The 14,671-nt window shown below is 35.2% G+C and overlaps 1 protein-coding gene across 1 annotated transcript in view; it reads right to left on the minus strand.

The window, feature by feature from the left end:
* Nucleotides 1–14,671, minus strand: part of PCDH15 (protocadherin related 15) — a 2,141,593-nt gene that overhangs the window by 37,054 nt on the left and 2,089,868 nt on the right. Inside the window, exon 32 of the mRNA XM_043982395.1 lies at nt 10,608–10,696. Coding sequence (XP_043838330.1) covers nt 10,608–10,696 — 89 coding nt within the window. The remainder of the gene's footprint in view (nt 1–10,607; nt 10,697–14,671) is intronic.

Consider the following 14,671-nt stretch of genomic DNA (forward strand, 5'->3'; position numbering starts at 1 on the left):
TCCAGCACTCTATCCACAGGTACCCTGGGAGGGGCCCTAGCATCCATCACATCCAACCCTTTCATTTTACACTGAAGCTTAGAAAAATTAAATGATTTAACCCACAGTCACACAGCTAATAAATGCCTGAGGCAGAAATTGAATCAAGATTTTCCTGATGCCAAGTCCAACATTCTATCTACTATACTCTGTTGCCTCTTGGTATAATTGTATGTGGTGCTTCTAGAAAGGTATTTGGCCAGAGATTATTCACAACAGCAATGCAAAAATTGGGTCAGAGGAGTAAATTGAAATTTTTGGACCTTGATGACAAGGAACAAAAACCACTCATAGGGTATGCAGCATGAGAAGTGTCTTAAGGAGAAGGAAAAGACTAGGCCAACAAGGAGTTCAGCTGGAAGACTGAAAAGAGGGAGGAAACAGGTCCCATAGGATCACTTACTATTAAAACTATTTTTGTTGATTGAGTGCAAGACTGTTTTTTCTAAGTTTCTAACAAAATTAAAGTGCCATTGGTGCCCTCCAAATTTGCACACTCTCTTCTCTCCCCAACAAGTACATTCTGATTTGTGTTGTGGAGGCAATTCTAGAATCTTGTGACTTCTGTTCTGTCAAAATCTAGCAACAAGAGCAGTCTTCAAGCAAAATCCTGGCAATGTTCAGTGTACCTGTCATTCAATTTAAATTAATTTAGTTAATATTTATTTATGTCTGTTATCCATACAAAGTATCATGCTAGATTCTGGGTGTCTAACCTACTTATGATTAGACCAAACAGTATTGTATGGTCATCAAGACATGAAGATCATCTTTTTAGAAGGAGCTAGGTATTGTATGGGTAGAGTAATGAATTTGGGGGCAGGAAGACCTGAGTTAAAGTTTGGTTTTAGACAGTTACTAACTGTGTGATTCTGAGGAGGTCCCTTAATGTCTTTAAAAATCATGTTGACCATTTATAAAATGTTGATAAGATCCAAGTCACATGGTTGTTGTGAGGATTAAATGAAATTTATATATATAGATATATATTGCAATCCTTAAAATGCTATATAAATCTCTTTCTCCTCCTACTCTTTCTTCTTCTTAATTACCATTATTAGTAAGGCATAGACATATTGGAATCTGCATTGGTAGAGTCTCCACAATCATCATGAGGTCAGAGATCCTTGAAATATAAGGACAAGTGTTCAAGGTCGCCCCATCATTTTTTAAAGTGATAATGAGCACAACCTTTACAGCCTTTAGGATGAGGAAATTATTCATTTGTTTGTGAGATGTCATCCTTTCCATGAGTGCCTGAAAATTCATATTGCATTAAGCATTTTAACCTTCAAAAACAAATCACAGGGAAGGAAAGTCATGGATCACCTGCCTTTGCAACAAACAGATGAACTCTTCTGTCTGCCTGATAATGCAGACCTAGAAAGCAGCATCCCAACAGATTTCCCAAGAGCATCCACAATTTCCCAGATCAGAAATAAGTGAATTGATCTGCATTTCAATTGTGGAAATAGTACATACATTGTTCATCTCTGAACCCATAACAATAAATCAATAAATCAAGAAACATTTATTAAATACTATATATTATGGTACAATGTACTATGTCAGGTACTGGGTATTCAAATTTAAAAAGAAAAAAAAATGTTCTTACTCCAAAGGAACTTATATCCTATAGTGTCACTAAAAAGTATTGATTAAACAATGAACTGCATGTGGAACCTCCTTAAGTACTTTGGTTGATAGGGCCAATTAGGACAGCATCTAATATCCTCATATCTTAGACCTCAACAGATAAAAGTCTATTCCCAATCTCCAAATAAATTAAATTCCTTTCAATTCCAGAAACACTTATCGGTAAGCCACTATAATATATTGGACACTATCTATTCAAAATTAAAAAGAAAAACCCAAAATAATCCGTGTCCTCAAGGACTTTACTTCTTATTGCCTTTGGCCACACATGTATAAAAGTAAGCAAATCTCAAGAATGCTCAATGTATTTCCACTAAGGGTGGGGATGATCATAACACAACTTCTGTAGGAAATTTCATTTCATTTCTTCTTTGAAGAAAACTAGATCTCCAAAACAGAGGATGGTACTATATAAAGACAAAAATGCAAATTCCCCTAAAATATCCACTGTCTTCCCTCAGAATGAGCACAAAAAATGACCAAGATTATCAAGAAAAGGAGGGGACCATTCCAATTTTTTTTCCTCCCATCACTAATGGAGGTACATTCTGAGCAATAAAAAGCATTAAAATATTATTATTTTATGTGTGGCTAATGCTTAATGTTTACAGTTGACTTTTAATTTATGTTACACTGATTACAGACTTATTATAGCAAAGGATATCATTAATAAGATGTGCCACGGGGGAGGCCATGCTCCATTAGTTGAGAGAAATGAGGCTGCTCATTTTTCTGTCTTGATAATCCCTATATGTCTTTGCATTAAGTATACTTATTTCTAAATCTTATGCGGTCAGCAAAATTTTTGGTAATTAAAGTTTAGGAGCTAGGAGCTAATAGAGATTTCACAACTGAAAGGGATTTTGAAGAAATGACTGGGTTTAATTTATTCTAAAAGGGATTGTTTGCTGCCCCTGTTTTATTATTATTATTTTTTAATCTTCAAAGTATTTTATTACTTTCCAGTTATATGTAAAGACAGTTTTCAACATTTGTTTTTATAAGATTTTGAGGTCCAAATTTTTCTCCCTCCCTCCTTTCTCTTCCCCATCCCCAACACACAAAAACCCTAATCTGATGTAGGTTATATATGTACAATCACATTAAACATATTTTTTCATTAGTCATTTTGTTAAAGAAGAATCAGAACAAAAGGGAAAACCTAAAAAAAAACCTCACAAAAGTAGAAAAAGTATGGTTCAATATGCATTCAGATTCCACAGTTATTTTTTTCTGGATGTGGACAGCATTTGCCATCATAGGTCCTTTGGCATTGTCTTGGATCATTGTATTGCTGAGAAGAGCTAAGTCTATCACAACTGATCATCATAAAATGTCCTTGATACTGTGTGCAATGTTCTCTGGGTTCTGCTCATTTCATCAGCATCAGCTCATGTAAGTCTTTCCAGGTTGCTGCACCTGTTTTAACTGGATTTCTAGTAAGGACAGTTCATTAAACCATGCCATTAATGTTCAGATCATAGGAGGATTGTTTGAAGGAATCTGGGATGTTTAATCAGGAAAGAAGCCATTGAGAGGCCATGATGACTGTCTTCAAGGGCTAAAAGATTTTCCTATTTAAGAGTGGTTAGATTTGATTTAATTGGCCTCAGGGCCATAGGTTTTGAGTTAGAAAAGGCCTATGGGGACGTCAAGTACAACCCTTTCATTTTCCACATTAGGAAACTGAGGCTGAGTATTTATTTGACTTGCCTAGCATCACATAGCCAGTAAGCATCAGGGAAGGATTGTAACTCAGGTCTCCCTAACTGAAATATGGTGCTGTATATACCATGGTTCTCTGCAGATCATGGACAAGAAAATAATGGGGAGAAATAGAAATAAAGTAGTTTTCAATTTGATAGCAGATAAACTTCCCAACTACAGACATTTTGCTCCAAGTATAATGGGATGCTTCAGGAAACAATGACTTTTCCCTTCTGAGAAATTTCCACATTGGTAATAGAAACTCACTTTTTCTTGGGGGGGGGCGGCAATGAGGGTTAAATGATTTGCCCAGGGTCACACAGCTTATAAGTGTCAAGTGTCTGATTCTGGATTTGAACACAGGTCCTCCTGAATCTAGGACCAGTGCTTTATCCATTGCGCCATCTAGCTGCACCCCAAACACGCTTTTAACATGGAATTCCTATTTATAACTAGGTTAGATTAAATGAGCTCTGAGGTTCCTTTCATATCTGAGATTCGATGATTCTGTGATTCTGGGTATACCCATGAGTACAATAAAGAGGAGGGGTCAAATAGAATCTATATCTAAAGGCAAAAAAAGATGCTGCAATAAAGGGAGAATAAAGTTTTAGTTCTTTATCACACTGAAAGATAGAACATTGAGATATGTCCACATTAGGCAACTTAAACCTTGATGGACAAGATTAAATGCCCTTGCAAAGTTGATGTGTCTTTTGTCTCATTTTTTTTCCTTTCTAGGTACAGCTGCTATGAGAGGCATTGAGTCACACAGTCTTATTTACACATATGATGGATATTTGACCTTAGTTTTCTTCACAAGGTGGTTTCTAAATCGAATATCAGAATTATTTTGTTGAATTAATTCCTTTAAACAAAGTTTTGTTTAATATTCTTTTAAAAGTTTCCCATTAATTACAAAGAAACAGAGTGGGGATACTCTAGGAAAACAAAGTAATTCCATTGAGTAAATCAATAATAATTGACTCAGTAAAGGTCACCCAACATCAGGGTTTGGGTTTTTTTTGTCCATTTCATTTTGCAGGTCTCCGTGAGCAACTGAGTAAGACCTAAACTTTCCATTACAATTTGTCCTGTCATTCAGTACTTACAGTGTTGCCACAGTAGAATAGCTGACCCATTTTTGATACTTATCATTGCTTTTGAAAAGGATATATTTATTTCTATGGATATCTTTCAATCTATCTATCTGTCCATCTGTCCATCTGTCCATCTGTCTGTCTATCTATCTATCTATCTATCTATCTATCTATCTATCTATCTATCTATCTATCTATCTATCTATCTATCTATCCATTCATCTATCTATCATCTATCTGTTTTAAATTAGAAATACTTCTCTTTCCTTACTTTCCTTTCATTTGCCTTCCCTTCCCTTCCCTTGTTTTGGTTTCCCTTGTCTTGCCTTTCCCTTCTTTCTCCCTTCTCTTCTCCCTCACTTTGCCTTTCCTTTTCTGTCCCTACATTTTTTGGAGGTGAAATTACATCTTCAAGAAACTAGGCAACCCATTTCTGAGGTCTATAGGGAATATTCAGAAATCACCCTCCCCTACCTTTCTCAAGTCCTTGGTAGGTATCTTTCTCCTTAGTAGCTATTTATTAATGCAGCCTTTCAGAGTCAGAAATCTTTTTTTTGTTGTTGTTGTTGTTGCTTACAATAAACGTCATCAGTTTTGTATTTCCTCCTAATTACACTCTGATCATTTACCTCTCTCCTTTAAGCTACATTCACTTTCTGTAATGTAGTTGGGTCATACTAGACTTCCCTCCTTGGGTTGATTGTATTCTTAGTCAATAAAGACTCTCACAAAAAAGTGATCATATGACTGTGGGAACTGATTCGTTAAATGGAAGAGTTCTGTAGTTATGTTCAGTAATTCCATTTGACCTTCAGTAATTAGGTACCTTCTGTGCTACATGCTAAATATAAAAAGACAAAAAGAAAAGTAAAGTTTTTATCTCCAAGTATTCCTAAAAGATATATATCCAGGGGCAGCTAGGTGGTGCAGTGGATAGAGCACCGGCCTTGGAGTCAGGAGTACCTGAGTTCAAATCTGGCCTCAGACCTTAACACTTACTAGCTGTGTGACCCTGGGCAAGTCACTTAACCCCAATTGCCTCACTAAAAAAAAAGATATATATCCAATATATCTCTAAAAGATATATAAGTATACCATAATCAAAGGAGGAAGGGTATAATGATGATGATGAGAATCAGGCTGTTTTCCACAGAAGGAATTATTTGAGTTGAGCCCTGAAGGAGTCTAAGGATTGTAAGAGGTGTTTGGGAAGAGTGAAAATATCATGTGTATGAGGACCAGCCATGCTAAGGCATGGAGGGAGAAGAAGGAACTTTGAGTTTGGGAGATGGCAAAAAGATCAATACCAGAGGCTATAAAGGGCACTCATGTGCAATGAGCCTGGAAAGTGAGCCTGTAGTCAAGATATTTAAATATCAATTTGAGGAGTTTCTTTTTTCTTTTTAATCTTAGAGCCCATGGAGAGATATTAAATACTTTGGGTAGCAAAGCAATATAGCCAGACCTGTAGTGGGTAGATAATTTTGTCAACTGTGATTTGGAAAGGGTGAAGGGAGGGACATTATTTGGACTCTGTTGCTATAGTCCAGTTCAAAGGAGGCAATGGATTGAATGAGGGTGGTAGATATTTTAGTAGGGATGGGGCCCAGCTCTAAGAGATTTTCTGGGCGTAGAAATCAGGAAAATTATCACTAGCCTCTGATTCTGATACAAAATAGCAGGATGCAAAGTGTTCAAGTGGTTTTTTATATTAGACTCAACTTCATCTTAGGATCCCTATGTATTAAGCAGCAAAATTCATTGATTAAAATGTCTTTCTGAGTAAAGGTTAATGTACTTACAAATTAACCTAATATTTTATACCCTTGCCTTCCCAGTATTTAACCTATAAAGTTAAAGATCTGTTGCCAATATAATTTTTGTTTTCAAGTTATCCATAGGATAATTGAATTAGTATATCATTTTAGGGATTTTTTTGTTTTTTAGATCCCAAGATTGGGTTTGACCTGAATCAAATCATTATAAGCATAATAAAAACTTGTGTCATGCTGGACTTCTACTATGTAGAGTTTCCTATATCTATATATTCATATATTATTCTGAGAGGTTAGATATGTGTGTATATACATATATGTATATATATATATATATAGTGTTTATACATATACATACAGGTATATATTCCCATGTAGAAATGTATATGTATATATACACACATGTATATAGTTAAATTTAGTTATATATATTTATGAATTTATATACAGATATATAGACATTCACATATAAAATATACGCATATATATGATATAGAGTAATAAAAACTACTTGATCATTAGCAAAGGAAATTTTAAGGAAGACTAAAAATTGGTGAAATTAAACAAACTATCGAATTTTATTTTTAAAGTGAACCAATTAGCTTAGTTAAAATGAACCTATTAACATAATACTTTTCTTAAGCAATAAAAATTCATTTTAGAATTTTAAATTAAGAATAGTCTCTTCCAATTTATGTTTAGAGAGGTTGCATTCCTTAAACTGCGGAAATACCCTTCAGAATGCAGTTGGGTAGGCATTTTCATTTGTATATACCTAGCTGATTTATATATTATATATATATATATATGTGTGTGTGTATATATAAAAAACAGATGTGTATATATATACATATACACATACACATACATATATACATACACATATACATACACATACATATATACATACACATATACATACACATACACATACATACACATATACATATACATATACATATATATATATATATATAATTTATATATACCTAGCTGATTCTCTCAAGGAACTTTGACAATGGGGGTTATTAAATTGTTGATTGCTCCTATTCCCCCCTCGAATGTCAGAAGCATATTTTAGGCCCAATGAGAATAGTTTTGTAGTTAAACAGTAGACAATTGAGCAAATAGGCCTCTGTGTAGGACTAGTGATTTCAAGCTATTAACCACTTAGGTGATGGCACATCCCCGAATTCTGCTAAAGCCTTTGTTTTCCTTTATTTCTGCAGGGCAAGAGATCTAAAGATAAAGTTAATTCATATCTCTCTTGTCTTTTTGGTGTAACTTACTCAAGATTGTCTCTGATGATGAGATGAGGTCCATACTAGTGTTGACTTTTGGAGCATAATTTCCTTCTTCCCTAGGGGGAATTGAATCAATTAAGAACTGCCTTTCAATCTTAGCCCTGTGATTGGACTGGGCATTTCCTAGTTATTTACCCAAGCAATTTAGCTTTATTCCAGACCTCAGTCTCCTTCACAGAGTTACTTCCTGCTATTTTCAATCTAAACCCCAGCACTGATTAACTTATCAGGTCCATAAGAGCAGGAATTTTTCTTTTCTTAAAGACATTTTCACTTTTAATGTGAAGGGTTTTCTTTTGCTCTAATTGAGTTCTCTCACGTTGTTTCCTAACATTGCCAGGTGACATTTTCCAAATAAAACAATGACAGATGTTCTATCACTGAGCAACTCGATGATTCAAGTGACCTGACAGCATCAGGGGGGAAAGCAACAATTTCTTTTTTTCAAAATAACATGCCCACTTACATGGAATGCATTTTCTAGACATGGAAGATAAGATGTCATCACCATGGAGTTGGGTGCTATTTGGAGGTTTCCCATAGCTTGGCCTAATTATTTCTACCAGTGTCATGACATAATAAGACTTTTCTATTAGAGGTATAGTGGAAGAGTGTGGTCACAAAGACAGAGAGGGGATTAATCATATACCTGATAGCTGGGAAATGGGTTCCCTATAGGCCAAAGAGTTCTTCCCTTTATTTAATTGATTCTTTTTCTCTCGGTGGCCTTATGTTTTCTGGCTTGGATTGTAATACTGTAGTAAAGCTTTTTGCTGCTAGCAAAAAAGGTAATTATCTGTAGGTCATACTTTTATGAACCTCAATTCTATGCTTCACATACAACTCTAAAATTCAATTATCAGGTTTCCTAGTCTATAGAATATTAGAAGCTTTTAAAAATTTCCTTATATCTACTCAGGTAGGTATAGGAAACCCCTGTAGGGTTATATTTTATTGATTTTGTGCATATCTTTTGTATTCCTCTCTCTGTCCATATCATCTTCCCACTGGGAATGTAAGCTTCTGGAAGGAAGGGGGTGTTTTCAATTTTTCTTTGAATTCCCAAGACCTAACATAGTGCCTGTCATTCTAGACACACTTAAGAAATACCTATTGATCTACTAATTGTTTGAATGAGTCACAATAAGGGATGAAGAGGTAGACATATTGATAATAGCTATAAGTAACAACTTTCCTCCCAACATAAACTAGAAGAAAAAGGATTATAAATATCAAGATCAAAAGTGATGGATGCACAGTTGCCTCAAGCCCTTCAAACTTCTGTCTCCTAAAACTTCCTGGTCTTGTATAAATTGTTATCCATAAAGATGAACCTGAAGCGTTCAGGAAAGTTTAATGCTTACTATGTGATTGGCACCATGTTAAATATTTTACAAGTATTATTTGTAGGTTCTATTATTATTTCCATGTGTGTGTGTGTGTTTTGTTGTTTTTTGTTGTTTTTTTTACAGATGAAGTAACTGACACCAAGAAAAGTTAAGTGATTTGTTCAAGGTTCGTGAGACAGGATTTGAATTCAGATTTTCTTAACTCCAAGTCCAGTACTCTATCCATTTTGCTATATAGATGCTTCTATCAGGATTAAAAGATTGATACATATAATACATTGTTACAATAATTAGCTCATTTTAATTCTAGGGGAAATGTCATTATCTCTAAGGTATATGTGATTCTCTCTACTTGCTTAAAGGAATCTATTTTAGATAAAAATGTTATAATAATTGCTTAGAGCCTATATTTAGGAAAAAAATACACATACACAAACACATATATATTTATATATAAAGATTTAATCAGAACTTGGACTCTCTGCTGAATTTTACATTTATATCTATCTCATTATCCCCTGGCCTCTGTGTGATTTAAATGAAATTCAAGTTATTGGAAACACTTGGGTATTCAAACAATATTATAATATAGTAGATATAGATAGTGTGACAGGGCACTATGGGTAGCTAAGTGGCCTAGTGGATAGAGCACCAAGGTCTAGAGTCAGGAAGACTTATCTTATTCCTGAGTTCTGATCTAGCTTCAGTCATTTATTAGTTTTGTGACCCTGGGCAAATCACTTAATCTTATTTGCTTCAGTTTCTTCATCTGTAAAATGAACTGGAGGAGGAAATGGAAAATGGGGTAACAAGGATTCATAAACAACTGAAATGGCTGAACAAGTGTGATAGAACCATCCCCTGATTACTGGATGACCAGATACATTCTCATGAGGAGGCAAGAGAAGTAATTCCAATAAAGTTGCAAGTCCATGTTACTGTAGCCTTGTTGTATACCCTTGCTGTTTTAGGGCAAGGAAACTTTGTTCAATGTTCAATGACTTATAAGTACTTCATTCACACTTAAAATAAAACTGGAACCATGAGGCCATTGGTGATACCACCACCTCTCTAAATAGGCACTAGGAATAGGGAAAAAAGCAGGTTTTTTCTTAGGATTTCCTGGGTGTAATGGTATCAGCCAGAGTAGTTTGGCCCAAGCCACCCATAGAGCTGACAGTCTCTTCCATAGCTCCCTTCTCCAATATAATTCAATTTTTTCCCTTTTCTGGTAAACCCTGGGTTACCAGTCCCTTTCAGTCCAATCTGATATGACCTCATCCTTTCCTTTTCATCTTAAAACCTTGGATTCCACAACTCAGATTCTGAAATGGCCCTTTCTTTTTAATCAAATTCCTTTGGGTATGACCAAGTCTCATGCTTTGATTGCTCCAAAGTGGTGTCTGAGTCTTGTTCACACCTACTTTGGATAAGTTAAATCACTAACAAATATGTTTACTTTGGATTTCGGCAGGACTATCGATGGTGCCCAATTTTTAACATATCCATTTCTGAGTATTTCTGTATGTAATGCATACAGCTTATATGATAGATGTACAACACCACATGCATATATACACATGCAGACATGCATATCATTTACATTCAGTTTCCAGTTTGAAACTTTCAAGTTTTATAATAAGCCAGTGTGAAAAGAAATGAACTTCAATGGCTTACTCTGTCAGTTCTTCAATGTTCTGTTCCACAAGAGTTGGAGGCACGTTGGATACAATGACTTGCATGTCCAGCTGATTGACCACAGACACCTGAAAAACACCAACAGAATGGTCAACAGTCCTTTCCATGTGCACATTGGTATAGCTCCAAATCCCAAACCATTCTCTTGCCCTTCCTCACATGTCTAGATATTATATTGCCTCATTTTAAGTTAAGAACAAATCAAGTAAGAAATCTGTGCAGTTGTATATTCATCAATAAATATGCATGTATTCTAGAATTATTATGTGCTGAGTCCTCTTTTAAGAACTGAAGACACAAATACAAAAGTGAAAGAAAACATAAAATATTACTTTCCTTTTGGGGAGGGGAGGAGACAGCAATTGAAAATAATATTAATATAATAACAGCTAGCACTTCTATAGTGGTGTTTTTTTTTTTGTGGGGCAATGGGGTTTAAGTGACTTGCCCAGGGTCACACAGCTAGTAAGTGTCTGAGGCTGGATTTGAACTCAGGTACTCCTGAATCCAGGGCCGGTGCTTTATCCACTGCGCCACCTAGCTGCCCCCACTTCTATAGTGTTTTAAGGTTGGCAATATACTATATGAATATCATCTCATTTTATACTCAAAACAACCCTGGAAGGTAACTGAAATCACCACCCCCATTTTACAAATGAGAAAACTGATGCAAGAAGAGATTAGGTAACTGGCTTGGGTCACACATCTAGTATGTATCTGAGAGTGGTTTTGAAATAAGGTCTTCCTGATTCCAGGTTAAATACTTTGTTCACTGTCCTACCTCAGGCTACCTGACATACATAGTATCATACTGGACTTGATATCAAGGATGACTTGAATTCTGATCCATCTAGTAATATTTGATAGAAAGATAAATGATAGAAAAATGGTCTGTACTCACACAAATATACTACGTTTATGCAAAAATAAATTAATATAAAGGGATTACTATTTCAATTATTTGAAATTTTTCTCAATAATTGTAGGAGGGATCTATCTGGACTTATGATTTTTTTTAACCTTCCCATACTCTCTGATCCATAATGTACTCCATCTTCATCTCTGCCTATTAGAATGCCTTGTTTTTTTCCAAACAGCTCAGGTATCATCTTCTACATAAAGTCTTTCTTTCTCCCACTTCCCCCATCTGTGTAGGAGTACCATCTCCCTACAAATTAACATTTATATATTTCATTTTTATATATTATATCATTTCATTTACATGCACATATTGTCTCTATTTGGAATTTAGAGGGCATGTACTTTAACATAATGCTTCTTAAAGATTGTGAATTAAAAAAAATAATTGCATTAGATGTTGATAGCACAAATACAATAGTGCAGAAATCACTGAGTGAAGTAATTGGTTAGCTATATTGATGAATGAAAATAGGATGCTACAAGAGAGCTCATATTGTTATCCACAATCATTTCTGAGCTACTAATTGCCCTTCCTTCTCAAGTGATTTTGTCTTACTTTTTGTACTATTTTTACATCATGGATAAAATGTTGATTAAGGATACCATTTCTTACTGACTAGTCTGTCCTGGGATACATCATCACTCAGAAGCAGTGTTTATAGTGACAGACATATCCACCTTTCTTCCGTGTTTTAAAAATACATTATCCATGTCATCTTTAAGAAAGAGGAACTCCATAAAACAAAACTTATACTGGGGAAGGGGCTCCCATTTTCATTTTGGCTGAAGAAACAATGACAGTATCTCCAACAAATGGAAACCTTGTGGATCTCATGAAGCAAATAGAAACTTCTAGGAGCTCAAGCTGGAAGGGATGTTTCAGGTTATCTATTCCAAACCCCTCATTTTAGAGAAGTGAAAACAGACCTAGAAAGGTGAAGTGGTTGCCTGGGACCACACAAGGAGTAATAAGTTGCTGCACTGGGACTCAAGATCAAGTTCTCTGCCTCCTATAAAAGTTTTCTTCCCCCACACTAAGCTGTTTCACATTGAAGCCACTGAGTTAAAAATTTTCTGTTGTGCAAATGTATGAAATGATCTTAATGATTGTGCAATCTGTTATTTTCTTTTCTTTTACATCGTATTAGAAGTTATGCCTAGTCCTGCTATACTGAGAAAAGTTAGAAGTTAAAATAAAATGCACCTATCTCCCTTTGCCAACCGTAACAGTTGTTTTAAGATGCCCCTTTGCAAAAAGTGTCTTCCACAGGGGAAAGTCTTATTTTTACAGCTCCCTTTTGAAAAATATCAAAGTCCATTTTCTTGCTGTCATTGAATTTGTCATGAATATATAAAGCTTTACATAAGCAAATGTAGAAACAAATGAAGGGACTTTAAATTGGTGCTGTCCAATTTGCTACTGATGATTGAAATATCCAAAATTTACAGGGCATTTTACTTTCATAAGGCATTTGCGTTATAGCTCTGAGTTAAACATACACAGAACACGTGTATTCAGCACATATTGATTGAACTGCTACACTAAATGTTCTGAATATTTGCCCATACACTTGCTAAAATTAACTTGCTGTAGGTTGATCACTGATCAAAGTTTCAATTTCCAAATCACTGCTCTGAACTGGGTTTCTTAATGATTGGAATTGCTGGTCATGGTTGAGGCAACTGATTCAATCAAAAACTGCTGTAATTGATGTTGTCAGCATAACTGAACTCTGTGAATCACATTACGATCCCTTAAAATTGAGTTTAAGATTCTTTGCAAATCAATTTTCCCGGGTTTCAGGATATAAATTTTTCTCCTGCAATATTTTCTTGGTATTAAAATACATGGCATAGAAACTTCATACCTGCTTTTTTGTGGCATATTCCCTATCTAATCTTGATGTTGGTATTTATTTGCATAGATGGCTCAGATTTACAATATTTCAATTGTACCTTCTGAGGTGACTTTAGTTGAATTTACCAAAGAATTATGACCCCGTGGTATGTTGGCAACAAGAACATAAATGATAAAAATTCTGCCAGGTGAGATTCACAAAACTTATGAAGACCCCAAATCAATGTCATGTTTCTCATTCCCCAAGCCATTATGGCTTTGTGTGGCATCACAATAATAGTTAATCCATTTGTCCATCTCTCTTGGAGCTATGTGTATTCAGAGTTAAGGGTATCTGTATACATAATTACAATGGTGATTTCTCTTCTTTGTTTTCTTTTCATTCATTCATTTATTCACTCATTCTTTTATGCATTCATTCTTTTTTTTTTTTTTGTGGAGCAATGAGGGTTAAGTGACTTGCCCAGGGTCACACAACTAGTCAATGTCAAGGGTCTGAGGCCAGATTTGAACTCAGGTGCTCCTGAATCCGGTGCCGGTGCTTTATTCACTGCACCACCTAGATGTCTCCTATGCATTCATTCTTTACCAGTTTTCCATGAAACTGGGTGGATTGAGGATCTTTGCATATATAATAAAAAGGGCACAGACACAAATTACTCCGAAATTTACAGAGATATTTACATATAATTCCTCACCTGATCTTCAAAATAATACTGTGAGGTAGGAATACTGCCACACACATTGTATCCATTTAATACTTAAGGAAATCAAGTTTCAGAGAAACTAAGCTATGTACCTATGGCCTAGAGCTAGTAAGTGTCATAGACAGGATTTTAACCCAGGTCTTCCTGACTTAAAGTTCAGCCCTAAACACTGGACCAAGCTGTCACTTTTATCAGGCTGAAAAAACTCGGGAGGTCATGGGTACAATAAAATGAGCAGTACTTTTGTATTCTGAGGACCCGGATTCAAAAGCCACTAAAAATACTTAGTACCTGATTGGATGATGAGCAAATCACATAACCTTTTGGAGACTCAGTTTACTCATTTATGACAGCAAAACTATAATAATAACTAGCATTTATGCATGATTTCTTGCTTTCAAAGTGCTTAAAATATCTCATTTTATCCTTTTGCAACAATGGGAGCTAGGTGCTCTTATTATCCCCACTTTATAGATGTATAAACTAAGTCAGACTTGCTTTGGATTAAGTGACCAGACATGCTAATTGATGCAAAAGTATTCCAATTTTACTTTGAA

Source organism: Dromiciops gliroides, chromosome 2 (assembly GCF_019393635.1).
Source record: "Dromiciops gliroides isolate mDroGli1 chromosome 2, mDroGli1.pri, whole genome shotgun sequence".
Lineage (NCBI taxonomy): Eukaryota > Metazoa > Chordata > Mammalia > Microbiotheria > Microbiotheriidae > Dromiciops > Dromiciops gliroides.